This window comes from Corella eumyota, chromosome 7 (assembly GCF_963082875.1).
Source record: "Corella eumyota chromosome 7, kaCorEumy4.1, whole genome shotgun sequence".
NCBI lineage: Eukaryota > Metazoa > Chordata > Ascidiacea > Phlebobranchia > Corellidae > Corella > Corella eumyota.
Window position 1 is genome coordinate 5097750 of NC_137496.1, and position 22450 is coordinate 5120199.

The 22450-nt window shown below is 28.7% G+C and overlaps 3 protein-coding genes across 5 annotated transcripts; all 3 read left to right on the top strand.

The window, feature by feature from the left end:
- Positions 1–377: 377 nt before the first annotated feature.
- LOC145759791 (phosphatidylinositol 5-phosphate 4-kinase type-2 alpha-like) lies at positions 378–13463 on the top strand. 3 transcript variants are annotated; one of them, XM_082573640.1, is made up of 11 exons: positions 378–693; positions 1118–1215; positions 1464–1560; positions 3445–3597; positions 5795–5941; positions 6577–6729; positions 7732–7885; positions 8543–8659; positions 9000–9103; positions 11589–11733; positions 13079–13463. In XM_082573640.1, the coding sequence occupies exons 1-10, from the start codon at positions 547–549 to the stop codon at positions 11691–11693; spliced, it is 1275 nt and encodes a 424-aa protein (XP_082429766.1). In that variant the 5' UTR covers positions 378–546; the 3' UTR covers positions 11694–11733; positions 13079–13463. The 3 variants fall into 3 exon arrangements, with proteins under 3 accessions (XP_082429766.1, XP_082429765.1, XP_082429767.1); XM_082573639.1 differs by having other exon boundaries at positions 11589–13463; XM_082573641.1 differs by lacking the exon at positions 8543–8659 and having other exon boundaries at positions 11589–13463.
- An 899-nt stretch (positions 13464–14362) lies between these two features.
- LOC145759825 (NADH dehydrogenase [ubiquinone] 1 beta subcomplex subunit 10-like) lies at positions 14363–17755 on the top strand. Its single transcript, XM_082573676.1, has 5 exons — positions 14363–14445; positions 14970–15142; positions 16313–16451; positions 17055–17194; positions 17536–17755. Exons 1-5 carry the CDS (start codon positions 14420–14422, stop codon positions 17649–17651), a joined length of 594 nt encoding a protein of 197 aa, XP_082429802.1. The 5' UTR covers positions 14363–14419; the 3' UTR covers positions 17652–17755.
- A 482-nt stretch (positions 17756–18237) lies between these two features.
- Positions 18238–20670, top strand: LOC145759444 (UDP-glucose 4-epimerase-like). Its single transcript, XM_082573281.1, has 6 exons — positions 18238–18405; positions 18641–18762; positions 18868–19005; positions 19225–19544; positions 19744–19878; positions 20072–20670. The coding sequence occupies exons 1-6, from the start codon at positions 18317–18319 to the stop codon at positions 20351–20353; spliced, it is 1086 nt and encodes a 361-aa protein (XP_082429407.1). The 5' UTR covers positions 18238–18316; the 3' UTR covers positions 20354–20670.
- The last annotated feature ends 1780 nt before the right edge of the window (positions 20671–22450 follow it).

A 22450-nucleotide genomic window follows, 5' to 3' on the forward strand; every position in this document is an offset into this window, starting at 1 on the left:
CCGGGTATTGATGGCGTCTCAATTCTTTTACTTTTCTTGCTCGATGATTAAAATTTTATTTTTTCTACGAAACCGCAACCTTAAATAACTAGTAAACATGCAAGGCGTTTTAGTTGTTTGTAGCAGAACTCTTTGTTCTGCTGATGTTGCTTAGGCTGTAGTAATTAAATTTTACTAGTTTCTCGGTAACGGACATGTTAATTTTTTTAAAAGAATGCAATTTATTGCTAAAATTTCGGTAGTCTAGTCAGCTGATTAAATTGGTGAATATGTCAGCCTGTCAATTTAAAAATTTTTATTTTTAACTGAGAAATAATTAAGTTTTTTTTTTATTTTACCAACTTCTAGTTTTTAAACCCATTTAATTGTTTTAAGGTCACAAAGTGCAAGCAAAGTGATTAACTGAACTCGTTATAGTAAATAAAATTATTTATTATTTGACGTCAGACCTGTTGAACAATAAATTCCGAATTGAGGAAGTCATTAATCGTCATCAGAAATAAAATCATCAAGAGCTCGTAGAGTTGAGTTTATTTTCAGAGTGTAATGGCAGCAGGTACTGCTGCTATGTCAAAGGACATAAACCAAATGAAGATCAAGGCAAGAAAAAAACACTTCAAGAAGCAGAAGCAGAAATTGTTTCGGGCCAATGAGCCATTCATTTCTGTGTTCATGTGGGGAGTCAACCATTCGGTAAAAAAATAAATTATTTTTTATTAAATAAACAGTTTTTAAAGTTAATTTTTTGTGTTGGTTTTTAACTGTGAAGTGGGAAGGTTGACTTGGAGGACCCAACATAGAATTACATTTGTTACCCCAACTAAGTCTTGGGTGGACTTTGTTAGTTTGACCTTTTCACATTAAGGATAAAGATACCCCCCCCAAAAAAAAAAAATTTGGGATATTATTAAATGTATATATTTTGGTCGATTTTTCTGCAGATTGGGTTTTGGCATAGTAAGGGTTCATACAGTTTATAGCACCTTACTCAAGGGCATTACAGTTTAAACATAATTTAATAATTATTTTAAAACACAATATCAAACTAATTATATTCTAGATTAACTTACATGAAAGAAAAATACAGTATTAATTACTTTTTTGTATATTTTCCCAGATAAAGGAGCTCTCCAACATGAAAATGCCACTAATGTTAATGCCAGATGACTTTAAGGCCTATTCCAAAGTAAAAATAGATAATCATATTTTTAATAAGTAAGTCAACTAAACAGGATATTTTGTATTATTAATTCTTGATGGCCAACTTTATAGACTAATTGTATAGGAGAAACTTTTGTTATCCTGACCCAGTCTTTAAAAGCTAGAAGTGGTGTCAGTGGGAATCGGTCCCAAGACCTCTTTTAGTAAAACCAAGTTTTAAACCAATATACCGCACCATTTTAAAAAAAAAAAAAAAAAAAATTTTATATTTTAAAAACAATTTATTTTGATTTGATTTTTAGAGAAAATCTTCCCAGTCATTTCAAAGTAAAAGAATATTGCCCGATGGTGTTCCGAAGACTAAGAGAAAGTTTCGGGATCGAGGACAAAGATTATGTGGTAAATACTTTACAAATTAGAACAGTAAATACATTTTGGCAGTGTGAATAAAAAAGGCATATATACTATTTTTTCTTTTTTAAATTTTTTAATAGTTTTTTTAATTCCAATTTTAGCCAAAAAAGTAATAAAAGATAATGTAAAAACTGTTAAAGTAGTTTAAGAATAGTAACACATGAACAGTGAGGTTGTGAGTAATATGGAAATACAGTATAAATATATATTATATTAGACACATTTTAAAGTCATATAAAAATACCAAAGTTTGTGCATAAATTAATAAAATTTTTAGCTAAAACCAAAAGGATCCAATCTGAGAACGATAAATATGCATGGCCCTATTTTATAAAATTTGAAATATTCCTTATATTAAATGTAATGCAATATAGGCCACCAAAGTTATTGATTTTTTTCTTGTCAAAGCTTGTTGGCATCGTTTAAGATTGATGCACTAGATAATACCGTATTGATTTATTGCAATTTCGTAATATTTGGTATAATTATCATAAGAAAATGCTGTGTCGTGTCTAATCCAAAAAATACATATCTTAAATCAATAATATTGGATTTTATTAACAGACCTTTTTAAATTTATTAAAAAAATAATAAATTGTAGTAGGCCTATTTCATAAATAATAGCTTATTATTATGTATTTATAATGGAGCTTAGTAAATGATGGCCAATTTAATGTCCCAAAAAAAAAAAAAAAAAAAAGCCCTTAAATTAAAAAATGCCATTTGTGGTGCGCTGGCAAATTATTACAGGCAAATATTAGTTGCAACCCTATTTAGACCGTTGCAACCCTATTTAGAAAATGCAATTTTTGGGCAAGCATGTGACTAGTTAAATTAGTAATAGAATTTAATAATTCTTAAAAACCTTTTTGTTTAAACGTACAGCCCTTTTGCATTAAAACTCAGTACAATATTAAGCATTATGAAACTAAATATTGAAATGAGTCATTCTTTTATTTAAACAAATCGCTGTTTCTTTGTTTGGTTAGTTAGGTAAATTTGAATTGTATATATTTTTTTTATTAAACTATTGATTGATTAAACTTTTAAATGCCTAAAAATTAAAAACAAATTAAAATTTTACGGTTTGTAAAAATGTGATTTCTTTATATTTGTGTTTGATTTTTTAAGTTATATGTATATATATGTTAGAAGCTTTCGGGTAATTTTTAACCTGCATTTAAATTAAAGTGTTTTCAAATTAGTTTTAATAGGCCTTTCTTGTCTAGTTTTCTTACTTAAAATTTTTTTTTTTAAGTTTTAAAAATGGATATATATATAAATGATAAATTTCAAGTTAAATTAATCCTGTTCAAGCTATGCTAAATTAGTTAACCTTTTTAATATACTATTCTTGTAAAAACCACACTCCCTTTTTAACCAATTAAAACCCAGTCTTATCTCACATGCAAGGTAAAATACACACCTTATATTAATCCAAGTTTAACCCAAATTGCCAGATAAAATATCTAATTAACCTTTTACCATGACAATTATACGCTAGGTTATTTTAGCAAATTTTTTGTAAAGTTAAATTCAAATTTTATGTATATTTTACAATTTTTATGAAGTTTTTAACTAAATTTGACATTTACTTTTAAACTTTTACTGATTTAAACTCAGTTTAGGGTTTATTTTACAATATTAACAATTCAAACCCAATTTGTCTTTTGGGTCACAATTATTATAAATTTAAACTTAATTTAATGTTTATTTTACAATTTTAACGATTAAAACTCAATTTTTAACATATACATTTTACAATTTTTTTTCAAACTTAGATCGACAAACTTTTACCAGTTTTGAAGATTGAAACTTATATTGCTGTTCATTTAGCAATTTTTAACGATTTAAACTCAATTTTTTTAGAACTCGTTATGTTTCAATCAACCAATCAAAGTTGAGGATAAGGGAAGATCGATTGCTCATTTTCTCCATTCATTTGACCACAAATTTGTCATCAAAACTCTGACAGGAGAGGATATCGCTGAAATGCATGGACTGCTGCCAAAATATCATCAAGTAAGTTCAAAAGTTGGTTAAAAATATGCAGTTCAATTGCAAAACATGGGATAAATATGAATAAAAATGAAAAAATATATTGTATTATGACAATAAAATTTTAACAAAAAATGGTATTTTTATTATAATAAACTAAACTAACAAAACTATGTAGAATATATAAGATATTTTCTACGGTTTATGTTCTCTGTTTTTTGTTTTTTTTATGTATATATATATTTGTTTAAAAAAGTTTAAGAAAATCAATTTTTATTTTAAGAAATTTTATTTTGAAAATATTCTCTCAAACCTAAAAAATCAATGTGTCAGTTTGATTTATTGTTTTTTTTTTCTTTATTAAAATATCATTATTAACACTCAATTAGTTAAAGGTATTATAGTCTTATTCATATTAAAAGTTTTTGGTAAATTTCCCATTAGATTTTAATATTAGCATTTTACTAACTTTATCTAATTTAGGAATAAAAAAACTTTGAATAAAAATCTCATTTTGAATAGCACACTTCTAGTTAAAGCCCTAATAAATAAATAATTTATCAGATTTTAATTAAATATTTATGAATGCCGATCCAAAGTAATTATTTAGGCCGGGTCCAGTCATTTCTAAAGCAACTTAATTAAAATAAATTTTTATGACATTTTCCTTTTAACATATATATATATATACAAATCTATTTTGTATTTTAATACACTACCAACTAGTAAAAAAATAAAAAATTAGTAGATTATTATTTTTAAAGTTTTCTTTGCAGTCTTATTAATGTATGCAACTGAAAAGTATATTTAAAATTTTAACTTACACATTACATGAAAGGACAAATTTAGCTTTTTTAAATCCTATTGACGATGTAAAAAAATTATTGCATTTTAATTATGTAACACTATAAATTTTCAATGCATGTTTTTATTATAGATTTATAGGACTTAATTGTGTTTATTAGTATCGTAATTATCATATGGCTATTATATGGCATTTAACATAGGTTAAAATATTTTCAATTTTTATTTTTTTATTATATTAAATTGTCTATAGCCCTATCATGTACATACCATTAGCTTGCATGTGATAGATTGTCGACATACTTATTTATCTTTAAAATTCTATTTTGGTCTCAAGTAATTACACACACATATGCATACCATTTCAGGAAACTCTAGATAAATCATTTAATGCACAGTGACTAATTAAAACTAATTTTGTATTTGTGTTTTTTGTATGAAGCGCTGATTTAAAATTAAATTTAGTTGGTCATTATGTACCGTTTTTGTAATTCTTTTGTTGTATTTTACTTTAAAATGCTGGTATTTTTAATTATAAATATCCCTTTTTTAATTTAAAAACCTTTTTTTTATATGAAATTTGTAACAATTGTTGGATATTACCTTACATTATTTACAACATAAACATTGCGAAATAAAGCGTCTTTTTAAAATTAAAACACCGTCAAAACAATAAATTCTAAAATTAAAACAGGTTTTGCAATGATTTATGTATTAAATCTAATTCTATTTCTATCTGTGGGTTATCTTTACATGCTTGTATATTCGATTTAAGTTTATATTCAATTACTGTATACCTATATACACTTAGGTTTTGGTTAAGTGAATTTTAACTGCCTAAGGGCAAAAAAATAAACTCAGTTATCCAATGTTTATGAAATAACTCTTATATGTTTTAAGGATTATGATTTTTAATAAGATTACCGTATATTAATCCAAACAATTTTAAACCTAACAAATGCTATATTTAGACATTTTAATTATAAAAAATGTTGGAAAGGCTAATATCAACTTTTTTTTGAATTTTAAAATTTTTTATATAGGTCAAGTTTGTTTTAAATATGTTAAGTTTATTATAAGTGATTAGATCCGGTTTGATGATTTTTGAAATAACTTTTACGGGATTATTACCCAATTTTTTTCGTCTTGAGTATTTTGTATTATATTTATGGTTTAAATTATTATTATTTTCATAAACATGGGTTCTCCATCAAAATTCATTTTTTTGTACATTACATAATATACATTTAAATAGTGTTTTTTAAATTTTAAAAACTGTCAATTTTTTTATTTTTATTTTTTAAAAGCATTCTTGAATTTTAGAAATTTACTATTTTTTGAGTATATTGTGAAACTGAAATATTCAAATAATAATTTTTTAAATTAAAAAAATTTACTATTTTTATTTTATTTTCAGTATATTGTGGAGCATAACTGCAAGACCCTGTTACCCCAGTACCTTGGCATGTACAGATTAACTTTAAATAACGCAGAACATTACATGATAGTCATGAGAAACGTGTTTAGCTCTAATTTCAAAGCCCACAAGAAGTACGACTTAAAGGTAGGAAATGTTTTTTAATTTTATTTATTCTTGATGTGGAAAGGCCGACTTTAGTCTTAAGTTTAAGTCTTTAGTTTAAGTTTATCATTTTGATATTAGTTTTTTTTGTTTTTTTTTTCTTTAAATTGTTAAGTGGTTTTTGAACTTGACAAATATAGTCAGATTTTTTTTAACAAATCATGGCTTACCAACAGTGGGGTTTGAACCCTGGACCTCATATAGTAAAGCCTAAGGTATTTAGGCCATTCTGAAGTATTTTATTTGTTAGTTATCTGATTAGGTAAATATTATAGGTAAATTTTGTTACTCAGAATTGTTTTTTACTTTTTGTTTTACTTTCTTCAATTTAATTATGTAGAAAAGAAGCATAATCAATTTGATTAAACCTTTTTTAATAAAGTAAAACCAATATTTAATTGCAATACTAGGAACTAGATAACATGAAAATTTGTACTGATAAAAAGGCCGTATTAAAAAATAGCATAAGCAAAGCCAAATTTTTTAACAGTTTTTTTTAATTTAATTAATTAACAAAAAATGTGCTCGTTTTTTTAAAATATTTTTCGATTTTTACAGAAATAAAATAAAAACAGTTTTTTCTTTTTTTTAAAAAAATTTTAATTTTATATGTTTAGGGTTCAACTGTGCAACGTGAAGCGAGCGATAAGGAGAAAAAGAAAGAGTTTCCGACTTTCAAAGACAACGATTTCGTAAAAGACAACGCAAAGATCTACCTGGACTCCAACATCCGGGGAGAGTTTCTCACAAAGTTAAAGAGTGATGTGGAGGTAGAAAAAAATAGATTTTTTTTGATCCCCCTATTTTAAAAATAATATACATTTGTAAACAAATATATTATATACCTAATCCTGGGGTTTAGCATGGTATATTTAGTTTGTAAACTTAAGGTTTACTCAATTTTACACAAGATTTCATAAAGATATCATAAATGGCCACACCGATAGTGTTCAGAACACTTAGCTTTACTATATAAGGTCCTGGTTGCATCTTCACTGCTTTCACATTGTGGTGCTATGAGTAATGTGATATAGATGATATTATCTCTTGTTAAGCCAATAACTAATTTGCAGATCAGTTTTTGTGCAAATTTGATAAATAATATTCCAAATTTAAACAACTAACTCAAGACTAGGGTATAGTTAATGCCACTGGCGTCGATCCTGGGGGTGCAGGGGGTGCATGCACCCCCACTTTTAATTTTATCAAGTGCTGAATATATGTGGCACCCCTAGAATATTTGCAAAATTTTGCATTTTTAGTGTAAAAACGGATAGTTATATACGCGATCTAAAAAATTTCACGATAATAAATACTTGGAATGTCGCCAAGTACTTAACAAATGTTAATCAAAATGGCATTTTCTGCGTGCCACGTTGTAGATTGTGTAAAACAGGAATTTTTGCGAAACAAATAACGATTGTCTGGTGCCTTATTTTACGTAATAATTGTACATTGTACTTCCGTTGGTTAAAAACCAACGTGGTCTGCTATCGTTGCGAACATTAAGATTAAGACTATTTAAAGTCTATTTTAGAAAAGCTAAACCAACTATGAGCACTTTAAAACGTTTTTTTATAGAAAATACGTTACTTTTTTTGGCCCCCCTAACATTAGTAAAAAAAAAATTTGGATCGACGCCCATGGCTAATGCTACTCTATGTTTAGACCATAGAATTGGCCTTCTAACATTAAAGATATATATAAAAATAATGGTCCAAACCCAAAATTTTGTTTGTTCCAAATCTAACCAATTTTTTTTTAAATTTTAGTTTCTTGCTTCATTAAAGTTGATGGATTACAGCTTGTTGGTTGGAATACATGACTGTGAGAGAGCTGACAGATTTGCTGATCATGTGACTTGTAATCAGGAAAATGTTGATGGAAATGGAATTTTGGATGGAAGCCCAAATGAAGATGAACCAAGTATGTAAATAATTTTTTCAAACTTGGTAAAGTTTTGGACTGTTTTTTGATTTATTTACTCAACTTAACCCAAAACTCAACTTAAAACTCGTACGTTTTCTGTGTCAAATTTTAAGGAATTTTTGTTGTCACATATTTTTTTTTAAATGAGAAGTTTTTAAAAAATTCTTTATGTTTTGATTTTGCTTACATTATTGTAAAGTGTGGCTAAAATTTTTAAACAAATAATTTTAATTTGTGTTTTTTATTTTGATTGTGAATACTTTTTTTATTGAGTGTAATTTGTGTAGCTGAATTTCCTTTTTCTTAAAATAATGTTCAGAAAAAATTTTCGTTCATTTAAACCCCTCAAAAAATATATTTTACCTTTATTTTTTTTTAATTATTAACAAGTTGATTGGTTTTTGGCCTTAACAGAATTATTGTTATATTTTTTCTTGAACATACTATTCAACTTAGCCACAGTGGGCTTTAAACCCAGGACCCCAAAAGTAATACCTAGAACCTTTAGCCACTCCCTGAGTAAGGAGGCCATTATTTGGTTCTTGAGTAAGGAGGCCATAATTTGGTTTGGCATTATTTTTGTTAGTGGTTTTAACATTTTATTGTGCTGTAACATTTTACTCTGGTTAATTTTGGTTTTGTTTGAATTTGTAGTAACTAACACACCCCCTGACTCTCCAAATGGAAGAATAACAAAACCGTTAAGGCAAGAATCGGTAACGGAAAGCGACGAACTTAATGGTAGTTTTTATGCTGTGCAATCTGCTCAAAGTGAGAAGAAATTAAGTTTTTATTTTGTTTAAGTTTTAGATTGAGTGTCTTCCTAAAGTGGTATATTTTTAACATCTTTTACAAGTATAAGTGGTGAGGTAACATTAATAGTTTTATAAAGTTTACATTTTTTTAATGTGTTTAAAAAATTAGATCTGAATTGTATATTTTTCAGAGTGTGATAACAAAATCTATTAAACTATTTATTTTTTAATGTTGCTAGCCCTTAATTTAATTTGAATTATTTAAATAGTTTTTTAAAACACTTTTTATTAATCTTATTTTTTATCTTTTTGTACCTTGATTTTGAAAATTTTTTGAAATAATTTTAAATTTTTAGATGCCCCAAAATCTGAGGTCTACTACATGGGACTGATCGATATTTTAACGCATTATGACACTAAAAAGAAGGCAGCCCATGCAGTTAAAACAGCAAAACATGGGGTAAATACAATTTAAAATTGAGTTTGTACAAATTATTGTTTAAATGACCTTAAAAAGGCATACACTAGTAAAGGTATGGCATTTGCTATACTTATACAAGACTATACAAAAGTATGTCCATTTTACAGAAATTTACACTAATAAGACTGCCATTTGTACGGGCAATAACTACTTATGACCACTTTACAATAATTGATATATTTAATAGTAACCAGTCAAATAAAGAAACTACCATAAAAATAGGGCAGTCATTTAACTAGTAAACTAAATGGCTTAGATTTGTAAATGTTAAAGGTATAGTAATGTAGAAAAGTAAGCTAACCATTTTATAATCCTAGAGTATTGGTATGCATTAATTTAAGTTAGGTACAATTGCCATTAAATTAGCAAAATTGTTATTTTAAAACAATTGTGTTAGCATAGAATGCAATGTTCTGCAAAACAGATCTTGGTGTCCTCAGTTCTCATGCTGGTTTATTGATTATTTACTCTATATTTGTGCACATTACTAAGCATATTATTTGTTTTTACTTTCAAGCAAAAAGCAATTGTATTAAATTTCTTTTTAAACATTATAAAATTTTATTTTTAGTTGAGTTGCAATTTTTAATTATCGTTTTAATGTTTGCCTAACAGTTTAATATGAGTTTATCGGTATGATTTGATTTTGTGGTAATCATTAGTGTTTACACAAAACTAGATGATTAACGATATTTTGCTGAATAAAAAGTACACAATATGTTATTTAGACAAGCGAGCCCATAGAAATTGATTACCGTTAATATTATGTTGCGTTTGGGTAGATTATTATTTAATGTTTTGTGTATTTTGAATTTCTTTTTATTGTAGAAACCATAATTTAAAAAAATGTAGTATATTTTATTTAAATTTTATCTTTTGAATTAGTTTTTTTATAAATGACTGTAATTTGGGTTTAAAATAACAATTTTTTCTTGAAATCTTTTTATCTAACACTTAAAAAAATTCCAAATCTTGTTCTGCATTTTTCTTTAGATAACAAAATTTAGAGATATAACTTAACTGCAAATATTGAGCCTACCACAAAAGCCATTTAAATAGAAAGCTTTTTACTTTTAGTTTGGCACAACTATTTCTGCACATTGATTTTAGAAGCACTGAATCATTATCAATATAACTGCAGTAGGCCCATAGCAATAGCATAGAGTTTACAGTTTATAATGCTTTAGATAAAAAAAGATAAAATGTAACTTTTACTTATAGTTTGGAGCTGATTTCTCAGTCAAAACCCCTAGAGTCTATGCTCACCGCTTACTACAGTTCATGTTAACTAGAACAGAATGGCAAGAGAAAAATTCCCTTAACCCCATAGTTTACCCCTCAGCCTCACCCGGGACCCATTTACTACAACCTCAGGTTTTTAGTCAGGGACTGCTCATGAGATTCTGTTACAGCAGCGAAGATCTACGGTCTACTAAAGTAAGCCAGAGAGCACAATTCCAAAAAGGAAGATGTAGCAGCGCGACTTATATTCTGAATCAAAAAAATTTATCGCAATCTACTTTATGTTAGGCAGGCAAGCTTTTTTTACTAAATTTTAAATAGTCACAATTTATATAAAAAAAAATATTTAGAGTTTAGCTTATTATTTTTAAGGACTAATTTAAAAAAAAAATAATAATTTTGAGAAATTTGTCGCAATCTACTTTATGTTAGGCAGGCAAGCTAGCTTTATTTACTAAATTATAAATAGTCACAGTTTATATAAAAAAAAAGATTTAGAGTTTAGCTTATCATTTTTAAGGACTAATTTTTATTAATAAATGCAATAAATAAATACAGTTAATTTAATTAAATAAAAATTAGTGTTAGTTTCAGTAAAATAAAATAAAGTTTTAGTGTCAGTTTTTAGCACAGCTATTAATCAGAAATTAGTAAGACTATTGTTCCAAGTTTAAAATCATTTCCCTACGGCAGCAATTTTTTTTTTATTGTATCCTGTTTGTGTTGCTTTTAAACCAAATTTTCTATTTTAAGATTTCGATTTCTGTAGCCGGAAATTATTTTGTGCTAGTTTTTTTAATTGCAAAAAATTTCATAGTCTGCATTTAGGGAGTCCCTTTTATTAAAGGGTCATAATTTTTGACTTAACACATTAGTTTTTTTATATTTATTTATCCTTGATGTGCTAAAGTCGACTTCACGACTTTAAGATAGAGTAAAACCAGTTACCTCATCCCATATAATAGACATAATTTCCCGATAAATGAGCTGCAGATTAAGAGTTGGCTAGGCAGAAGTTCTTACCATTTTTAGTGCCTTATTCAAGGGCCCTACAGCATAAGAGCAGTGGGGATCGAACCCATGACCTTATGTAGTAAAAACAAGTGTTATGACCACTACACCTCTATGTTTAAGCTGTAAAGTTTTCTATTCTAAAACTGAGAACAAATTAATATAAAAATGTAAAATAAATTTAGTTTTAAACAAATTAAATTTTTTGCAGTCTGGAGCTGAGATATCTAGTATACAACCGGTCCAGTACAGCAAGCGATTTTACGAATTCATCTGTGATCAAGTCATAAGCTCGCCTTCCGCTCAGGAGCAGTAACTTTTAACGAAAAAAAAGTGTCTACTATATTTCCAACCCGGTATATTGTATTTGATTTTTAGGTTGAAAATATGTTTTTTGATTGTCGTTCATCTTGCCCGCGCCAAGAAAATTGTTAAAAAAAACGGTAATCTTAGTTTTGAAAGAAATACTTCGAAATTTAAGGGTAAAAAAACGGTTTTTATACTGAAGAGGCGCCATAACATAAATGCGTGTTTTCTGCTTGATAATATTTACTTTAGAGATTTAGATTTTGTTCAAAAAAACGCAAATTTACTATATAATATTTAACTTAAAAATTGTTTATAATAAAATGTTTTTCTATTTATTTGGCCCTCTAATTTACCTATACTATAATAATTATTTTTTTGCGATTTTTTGTTATGTCATTATTATTCGCGGCTAAACGAAAGATAGAAATGTAATTAAAATTTAAAAATTTGAACAAATTATTCGAAACTATTTTAAACGAACAAAAAAATAATTTATCTAAAAAAATGTATATGTCCTAGATTTAATAGATATAAAATCACCAATTTAATGTGTTAGCTGCTGACTGCCTAGCAGAGTTAATTTGCAATAGACCTTATCGTGCGTTAGTATATTAATCTTTATTAAAATGGCAAACATTTTCTTGGTAATTTCGAAAAAAACGATTTAAAAGATTTTTTGGGGGGGACGATATTGTTACTTCCTAAATTTGATTTTCAAATTTACGTGTTTTGCTTTTTTATCTTATCTGTAATACGTTGTAACTATACCATCTTGAAATCAGTGGTGTAATTGTTAGTTGGATGACGTCACGAGGTTGTGTTTTATCGATATATCGATCCTTTAGTTAAGATTATAGTATGATATGATTTTCAACCTTTATCAAAAACTTTTGAACTGTGTTAAATTAATCATCGAAATTTTGTCATCAGATTGGTCATATTTATTTTTCAACTTCTGATTAATCAAAAATCTTAACGTATTACACACCGATGACGTAATTAACTACGTCACAAAGCGCTTCGCTTGGCTTAGATAGGCTAAGCTTCGGTTAACCTTAGTTTAAGCGTTTAATATATCAAACCCGTTTTCTATTTTCGTCGCTAGATCTTGTTACACTAAATGTAAGATGGTCTGTGACGTCACTGAGCGCGTCGTTACGTTATTAAATATAGTTAGGAACATTTTTGATTAGGGACATGGAATGTACTTTGTATGCCTATAAATGTGAACTTTTTGTGTATTTTGCTTAAATTTATACAGGTTTGGTTACCTACTATTGCTATTCTTTTCTTTGTATTGTTCATTAACTGTTTGTTATAAAGGGCATTTACACATTAAATACCACATTTTTTGGAATTTTAATTTAATTTATAAATGTCTCTTTTACATAGAAATCCTAAAAGCGACGATTTCTGCTTTAGAGTGGCCTAAAAGTTCCCCGCGTTGAAGTGAAATTGTTCTAGATTTTATTATTTTCTATATCGTTGTTGCTGAAAAATATCTCTATATATATTCTTGTTACTTTTTCTTTTTTCATTGCTGTCACTTTATTCAGAACGATTCGAATGGCGTGACGTCACACGAATTTGCTGTTTACTAAATATTTTCATAAATTCAAAGTTTACAGTAATTTAAATTTTTCTAAATCCTTTTTTTTAAATCAACAACATTTGGCGAAGTGTTATTGAGGTTATATTGAAAACAGATTCTCTAATTTTCGATGTCGTTTCATTCACTGTGTTTTGTCATTGCCAGTTATCGTGAATAAAATGTATTACCACCAAAGAGTACTTTTTAGCAAAACTAAATGACAGTATTTGATATTGTATAAGATATAGCTTAAACTTGTTGTAAATAATTACTAAATTAGATGCAACTAACGACGAATTGGCACAAAATTAAGTCTTTAAATATGGTTATTGGTCATATTGAAAATTAATGTACTCACGTTTAAAAAAAATACTTAATAATAATTTACATATTCAAATTTAAACGTGGGGGGAGGGGTTGAGCGTAGCATTGGCTAATAAAGAAAATAAAAAAGGTTAAAAAAAGAGCAATTTTACTCTTAAAATATGGTTGTTCTGTAGCAATTATGTTAATTACTAATAAAAAAGAAATTTTTAGGTATTACTCTATATAATATCTTTAAATTATAAAAATACTTAACAGTGGTATAGTTTTAATTCGAGGATAAACTGTCAGAATATACCCTAGGTCACATTTGGTTACCTTCACGCTCAACGACATTGCAGAAAAATTTGTATTATCAGGTTATCGGTTTACGATTTTTTCTTTACTCGCGACCTGAAGACCCTTAAAACATAGCCCTTAAGTCTTTTTAAATGGTAAATTTTGTTACCTCGGCCCTGTTTAAAGTTTTCCCGTACTATTTTAAATATTATTTACTTGGTTTATAGCCTTGTCATTAGTATTCGGGCTTTACATGATATTGCAACATGCAAACGTAAATATTATGGGGTCGGTACGTTTGGCGCGGTATTAAGTACGTTTCGACAGAGCAGCACGGTGAACCGAAACTGGAACCGATTATGGTTATGTCTAGTTTTCTTATTACTGCATTACTAAACCAGTTCAGCTGTTCATTGCCTTGCCTAACAAACTAATTAACTGATAAATCTTAATTTTTAAAGTAATTATTTTTTATGACGAGCAGGCAATGGTAAAACATAAATATCTGTAATAACTTTTATTAAATATAAAACTGCAGAATGGCTCAGGAAGGACTACAGGACATGTAAGTGCATCTAAAGTTTTTATTTTAAGTATTGAACTTAATAAAAATATGTTTTAATACCATTAGCAGTATGAATAATCTGCAAACCAGCAGCATGGTGTAGTGGTAAGAACACTTGCTACACCATACATGAGATTGTGGGTTAAATCCCCACTGCTCTTATGCTGTAGCGCCCTTGAGTAAGGTGCTATAAACAATATGAACTCCTGCTGAGCCAGCACTTAATCAGCAGCATAATTATCGAGCAAATATAATCTATATAATATTTTAAACTGCCACAGACAACTCGAGACTGAGTCGGAGTAACTGATGTTTCTCTATGTTTAGGTCGCGCATTCAACATTCCCACATCGAGGATAAAGATACATACAAAAAATTAAATAAAAAAGTTATATAATTAATAATATTTTAAACTGTTAAAGTCAGCTTAAGACTGGGTTGGGATAACTAATGTTACCAGGTTTAGGCCATAAATTCAACTTTCTCGCATCAAGGACAAATAAATACAAAAAAATCTTTTTTAGACCTGGTGTATTTGGACCAATACCTGATCCCATTGATCGGGAGCGAAATAGGACTTTTACCGATCCAATTGTTGAAGTTCCGATCATGAATTATAAATCTCAATTGAAAATAGCTCCGATAGCGACCAATTTTATGTATTATGCAATTGAGGGACCTGCTGACTTTATTAAAAGTAAGTTTTTGTTTTTACTGAAATCTCTGCTTATAATGGTTAAGGTTTTAAAACTCTTGGTTTTGCCATATAAAGTTTTGTGTTTGATCACTACTGCTTTCATGTGAAGAGCTGATTTTTTATTAAAATTGTCGCTTTTACTTCAATTTACAGTTGGTATGTTCTAGTGTTAAATCACTTGGTTTTAGTCTTTAAGGTTTTATGTTTAATCCCCACTGCTTCCATACAAATTTTTAAGATTTTTTAGTAATAATTGCTAAAAATAAAATATTTTGTTGGCATAGTTTAGTGTTAATACATTTGGCTTTGCTTTTTAACGTCCTATTTTTAAATCCCACTACTTTATGCAAATTGCCTTTATGTGTATAATAAACTCCTGCCAATCATAAAACCTATGTTAAAGCTATGCTATGCTTCATTAACAATGGTTAAAGTCATATATTAGCGACAATTTTATACTCAAAAATTAATAAAGTTGGTGCAACTTTAAATAATTTCACCTACTTTTTAAGTTATACAACTTTAAAAAAAAATTAAAATTAATTAAAAATAAAAAAGGGAAGCCCTGTTTGTGATGACGTAGAAAGTACTACCGTGTATACATTCACTACGCTACTTAGTACTTTCTACGTCACACAAAACATATGGTAACCCTGGTTTTTTATGTATATCATTTTTCAGTCTTTTTAAAAATTAAATTGTAAGTACCACAGACATTTTTTAAAGGTTGTAAAGGCATTTTATGATTCATTGTCAACCATACTAACAGGCTATATACATCACTTACAAAATTGCAAAACTTTGTAACATAACACTTTAATAAATTATCTCTTTTTCAATATTAACCAGCAGCGTGGTGTAGTGGTAAGAACATCTGTTACACCACACATGATGTCGTGGGTTCAATCCCCACTGATCTCATGCTGTAGTGCCCTTGAGTAAGGCGCTATAAACGGTATGAACTCCTGCTGAGCTAGCATTTAATCAGCAGTATAATTATTGGGCAATTATAATCTATAATATTTCAAACTGCCACAGGCAACTCGAGACTGGGTCAGAGTAACTTATGTTACTCTATGTTTACGTCGCGCATTTGACTTTCCCACATCAAGGATAAAGATATATACAAAAAAAATAAAATAAAATAAAATATTTTTTATTATGTTTTAGATATGTTGGATAAAGTAAGGACAATAAAACCACGTCGTTATTATCACACCCACTTCAACAGGGTTCCTAACATTTGGGAGTGTGCGATTGAAGATCACATATGCGTTTACGAGGCGGAAAATCAATTCCGACGAGACATGTAAGTTATGTTACAAAATATTAACTTTTTTAATTGTCTTTTTAATATAATTTCATTAATTAGATTTTTTTGTACTTCACAGCCTAATTATGAGATAACATTTGTTTCTTTTATTTGTTTCTTTTTAGTTTTTGTTTAACTTTTTTTATGTTGTTATCAATTAAACTGTCTAACGTTTGATTGGATTGGTTAGATTATATTTGTTAAGCATTCTCAGAACTTTTTTGGTATGGCATTACTGGGGAATAAACCCTGGACTGCAGTTAAATGTTAAAATAGATGCATCAAAAGCTGCTATAAAAAATATTTAAGCTTAAACCATTTTTTAAAGTTAAAATATTGTTATGTTATAATGCTTTAATGGCTGCTATTAACTTTTAAAGCTTGTGTGGTATACTGGTAATAGCATCGGATTATTAGACAAAAGGTTTTGGGTTTAAGCCAACCCAATACCACATTATTTGCCATTTAGTCCGGCATTTACAAATAGCTCTTACATGTCACAGCAGCACACCCTTTCCCAATCAAAAAAAGATAAGAAAAAGAAAAACCTATAAAGTGGTAAAAAAAATTAAATTTTAAAGCTTAAACATTATTGTTTAGGGCAGTTGATGGTGAAGTACTTGAGATACTGGATAGAAGGAAACTAGCTTGCCAGGTTATGGAAGGACCAAACTATTTAGCCAAGTGTGCGGATATTAACGAGTTGTACAGTAAGACCCATGCTCTGTGGCAAATTAAATGTAAGTATGTAGATTAAAAAAGAAATTAACAGTATACTAGGTGAGTGTTATTTTTTTAAATGTGAACTTTAATGTAGGCATAATGTTTTTTAGGATTTAAATTTTTTGATTGAGTTTATATAGTCTTTAAGATTAAAACCGCTATAACAGCATAATGATATTGATGTTATATTCTTTATTTGAAATTGGTTGGTACATAGAAATCCTAAGGAGGTTTTTGAACAAAAGTTCTCAAAAAATGAGGGCATGAATTTAAAAAAAAAATTTTTGATTTCCATTTTTTCCTTTTTTTAGACTTTTTATTTTGTAGTTGTAGCCATTTTTCTTTTCATTAATTTCAGATGGCGATATTGGAACATTCTGTACGGCAAGACGCGTTTTAAATAAACAAAAAAATCGCTTTATCGAAGATAGATACCTTGCCAGACAAAGCAAAAAATCTAGTGAAGACAATTAAAAAAAAAATGGTTCCTTTTTTATTTATGGTTTCAATTTATATGAATTTTTTTTGTGTGGCAAAATTTTGTGTTCTTTAAAAAATAAAACGCCATAGCTGTTAAATGAAGGTTTTTTTAATAGATTAGTTTAAAACATTAGTATGTTTTTTTTAATAATTAGATAGCATGCCAGCATTTTTTATATTATTTTTTTATTTTTGTTTTGGATATGATTCATTTTTGCTTAGATTTATTTTAGTTTTCAACAAAATTACGCAATACGGTATCCGTAAAACTATAACGTTATTACTCACTATGGAAATAATTATATATAAATTATTGCTAAACAGCTAAAAACAAATGGTAAGCCAGGCTTTTAGATTAGTTAAATTAAAATACTCAAAGGTTTAAGCAGAATACAATAAAAAACAAGCAAGTGATATTCAAATAAGTTGTTATTCAAAATTTTCGACGATTTACAGATAACAAAGTTAATTCCCTTTTTCGGTTTTGGTATACGCGTCGCTTTTTACGTGAATTTGCCTTCGGGCCATTCTATTGCGCAAATGAGCACGTTTCGTTTAGTAAAAGATCAGTTAACGTCAGGAAAGCTAAAGTCAAACGGTTATAAAAAATACTATAACATTTAAGCTAGAAAAAAGTATATCAAGAGTTAGTTGTAATAATGTCATCTGCAAGAACGGTTTTGCTTGCTGGTGGAGCAGGTTATATTGGTTCGCATACTGTTGTTGAACTTTTAAATGCTGGACACAGGTAAATATTTGCCGATATATATAGATAACTTTGTAAACTTATAAGCTAAAATTACATTTAAAAACATTGTTTACTTATTTTTTTGGCATGTACAATGGGACCATGTATAAAAACTAACTTCGTAGTTTGAAAACATATTATAGGCTTTTAAAACGACACCCCTTGTTTAAGGTAAAATATTATTACATGACATAATCCCTGACTTAAAAAAAGATAAAGGTAGTATTTTTTTCAGAGTCGTTGTTATTGATGACCTGTCGAACTCTCAAGCCAATCCAGTTAACTCGAACGACCTTCCACCATCTCTAAGACGAGCCAAGGAAATCACAGGACGCGATTGCTTACATTTTATTAACGGTAAAACTTTATTTTTTTTTACTTAAAACATTGGCATTTAAGGCAGTCTTAAAACACATTTTTGCCCTTTGTAGCCTTTTTTCTTGAGTATTTCATCTTTTTTAGGGAATATATGTGACAAGGAATTGGTGAACAACGTTTTTTCCACTTACAAAATCGACACAGTATTCGATTTCAGTGGTAGAAAGGGTGTAGGCGAAAGCACACAAATACCCATGCAATACTACAAACAGAATATGAATGGTAAGCTAAGTATAATGATAGGTTGTTTAATATGAAATAAGAGACAAACTGATTTTTTTACTGACAACTAAGTAAGAGTATTATACAAAACAAGTTTGTAAAACTAGTTTGTCTTTTCTTTTTTGCCTCGGGGCCTTCTAATTACTTAATTTAAATATCAATATACGAGCAATACAAAAGCACTTAATACAAAGTAATTTAAATCTTTGCATTTTTAAGGCACTATGAATTTACTTCACGTTATGCGAAACCACGAAGTCAGGAACTTCGTTTTTAGCAGCTCTTGTACGGTATACGGTGCACCAGACAGCAATGCTCTTCCTATTAAAGAAACGGACCTAGTAGGATGTTGTCATTGCCCTTACGCCAAAATTAAGTACTTCACCGAGTGTCTGTTGCAAGATTTGGCGACAGGCGAACCCGAATATTGGCGCATTATTATTATGCGATATTTCAATCCGGTAGGAGCGCACGAGAGCGGGTTAATTGGGGAGGACCCAAAAGGCGACCCGCTTAATTTAATGCCAAAACTAGCTCAGGTAATGTATTTTTATAAAAATTCACAAAAAACAATAAAATAATTTAAATCTTTAATCATTTTGGTCAATACATAATTATCATATCATTTATAGTCATGGGATGTTTACGTCTGTTACCATTGCCTTAGCGTGTGGAAACTTTTGTAATATTACGAATTTTGTATTTTCAAATTACTTTAAAAATAACCTACTTTTACAGGTGGCAGTAGGTAAACAACCGATCTTGGATTTGTATGGAGAAGATTACGAGACAACCGATGGATCTCCAATCAGGGATTATGTTCATATTGTCGATGTAGCAAAGGCACACAATAAAGCCATGAAAAAAATATTGGTAAGCAAAAAATATTAACATAAGGTATTTGAAGTAGACAACATTTTAAAATTCAATGTTTTAAATTTTTAGTTCTAGTAAGCCTATAGTTTTATTAGGTAATATATGCGCATTTGTTGAAGGTTTTTAGGCTTACTCATCTTTTGTGAAGCCTTTTTTATTTAAAAAAAATGATAAATTATTTATTTTTTAGGACATTCGTGGAATTGAGACTTACAATATTGGCACTGGCAAGGGCAAAAGTGCATGGGACATGGTCAAAGCTTTCGAGCAGGCCTGCGGTAAATCAATTTCTCTTAGAGTTTGTCCCAGAAGGCCTGGAGACGTTCCTGTCATCTATTGCGACCCTAGCAAGGCGGAAAAAGAGCTCGGCTGGAAGGCTGAGAGGTCTCACGAGCAGATGTGCGCCGACTTGTGGCGATTTTATAGCTTAAACCCGAACGGTTATCAAGACAGAATAAACGTGGGGTGTTGATCTGATTGAGAACAAATTTTTAAACTTCATATCAGCAGCTTTTTTACTTGTTAAAATAAAAACGTTTATGCTCGATGCATAGGTACTAAAAATGTTGTAATATAAGCTGCTATGGTTTTATTTTTTACCAATCTTTAACGCTTATGTAATATACAAAGCTAGAGGTGCTAAGTATTGTATTTTAAAATTTGCACTCACGCAGCTTAAGTAAATTATATACTTTTCGTGTATTTTATAAAGTGCTTTTAGTATTACAATATTGAATCTACAAAACCTGTTGCATTAAATATAAAAATTACATCAAGTACATTGTTTTTGTTTAATATAAAAAAGTATATGAAAAGGTATTTAGTTTTGTTGTGCTGCATTTTATTCGGAAACACTGGACATTTTTAATTATGAAGTTCACGTGGTAAAATATTTGGGAAACACTGGACATTTTATTTTTTCTAAGTCCACGTGGTAGGAGGCATTATTTTAAATAAAACCTAATAATCTCTAGATAATTAGGAAGACTAGTCAGAAAATTATAGTAGAGGTAAGTTTGTAAGTATTATATTGACTTCGGTTTATTTTTAGTTTACTTTATAGCAATAAAAAATCGTTTTTAAACGTTTGTAATTTGTTAAAATAAATACTAGCAATAAGCCATTTTTTTGTGTATATATCTGTATCCTCGATGTGGGAAAGTCGAGGGGGCGACTTAAACATAGAGTAACATTAGTTACTTCTGACCCAGTCTCGAGTTGCCTGTGGCAGTTTGAGATATTATAGATTATAATTGCCCAATAATTATGCTGCTGATTAAGTGCTAGCTTCAGCAGGAGTTCATACCGTTTATAGCGCCTTACTCAAGGGCGCTACAGCATGAGATCAGTGGGGATTAAACCAACGACCTCATGTGTAGTGGAGCAAGTGTTCTTACCACTACACCATGCTGCCGGTGAATTACAATTATTAGTTTCTTATTAATAATATCTTGAACCCTTAAAGTTAACTTGGGACTGGGTTGAGGTAACAAAGGTTACACTATATTTACACCAATTTAAACGTCTGGTAAAAACTTTAATTTTAGTAAAAGTATATATAATTAATCTGTTAATGCGAAATATTTATAACAAAATTTATAAGTCTGTAAGTTTTGCGGTCAGTATAACAGTACTTGCATTAGTCTTTTCTAATACTTTGTTTGCAATTTACAAAAAATTTGTTAAGTTTTTAAAGATGGCTAGCTCCTCATTTTACTCGCAAACCAAATCAAAAATGATTAAGTCTCGAAAAGACGGGCTTCAATCTAGGTTAGATTCACTTAAATCCTCTTATAAGGAAACTTTCGAGATTTTTCAACAACGATTAGATGACATTTTGTGTGGGGTAAATTTGTAAGAATTTTTTATTTTTTTTACCTAATAGTTAAACCCTAATGTGGAAAGGACGACTTTACAGCCCTAATAGGTAACCTTAATGTAAAGAGGTTGACTTCACAGCACTTGTAAAACAGTCAGCTTTAGATATTTTTGACTTCGTGATGTTTTTTGATTTTTAAACTGTTCTTATCATCTTATCCTGCTGTAATCACTAGTTTTTTTTATTGAACAATTCTTTGAAAGAGCTGACTTTACCAGGCCTACCTATAACTCCGGCTTAATTTTACAACTAATTGTTTAGTATTTATTTAAGTATTGTGCTCTAAAATTGCCACTGATTTATGTAAAAGATGTTTATGAATACAGGTTCTAAGTACGGGTGACGCTTTGTTAAAAGAAAATGATGATGATGATGTGTTTTTGAAATCTGTTAATGATGTAGAACACAAAATAGAAAAATGCAACCAGGAAATATTTGATATCACTATGGCATTTTGTCTACACTGCACAAATAGTCCTGGTCAGTTTTAAAATATATAATAAAAAAATTCACTAAAATCCATTTTATAACTTTTATAGTTGCTAATATAATTTTCTTTTTCAATCTTTTAGTCATTAGTCATTTTTTTATAAATTAATTAAAAAAACATTTAAAAATATATTTTTAGCTGAAAATGTGGAAAAGTTATCGCCTGTTATTGAACAACAAAATTTTGTTGATGATATTTAT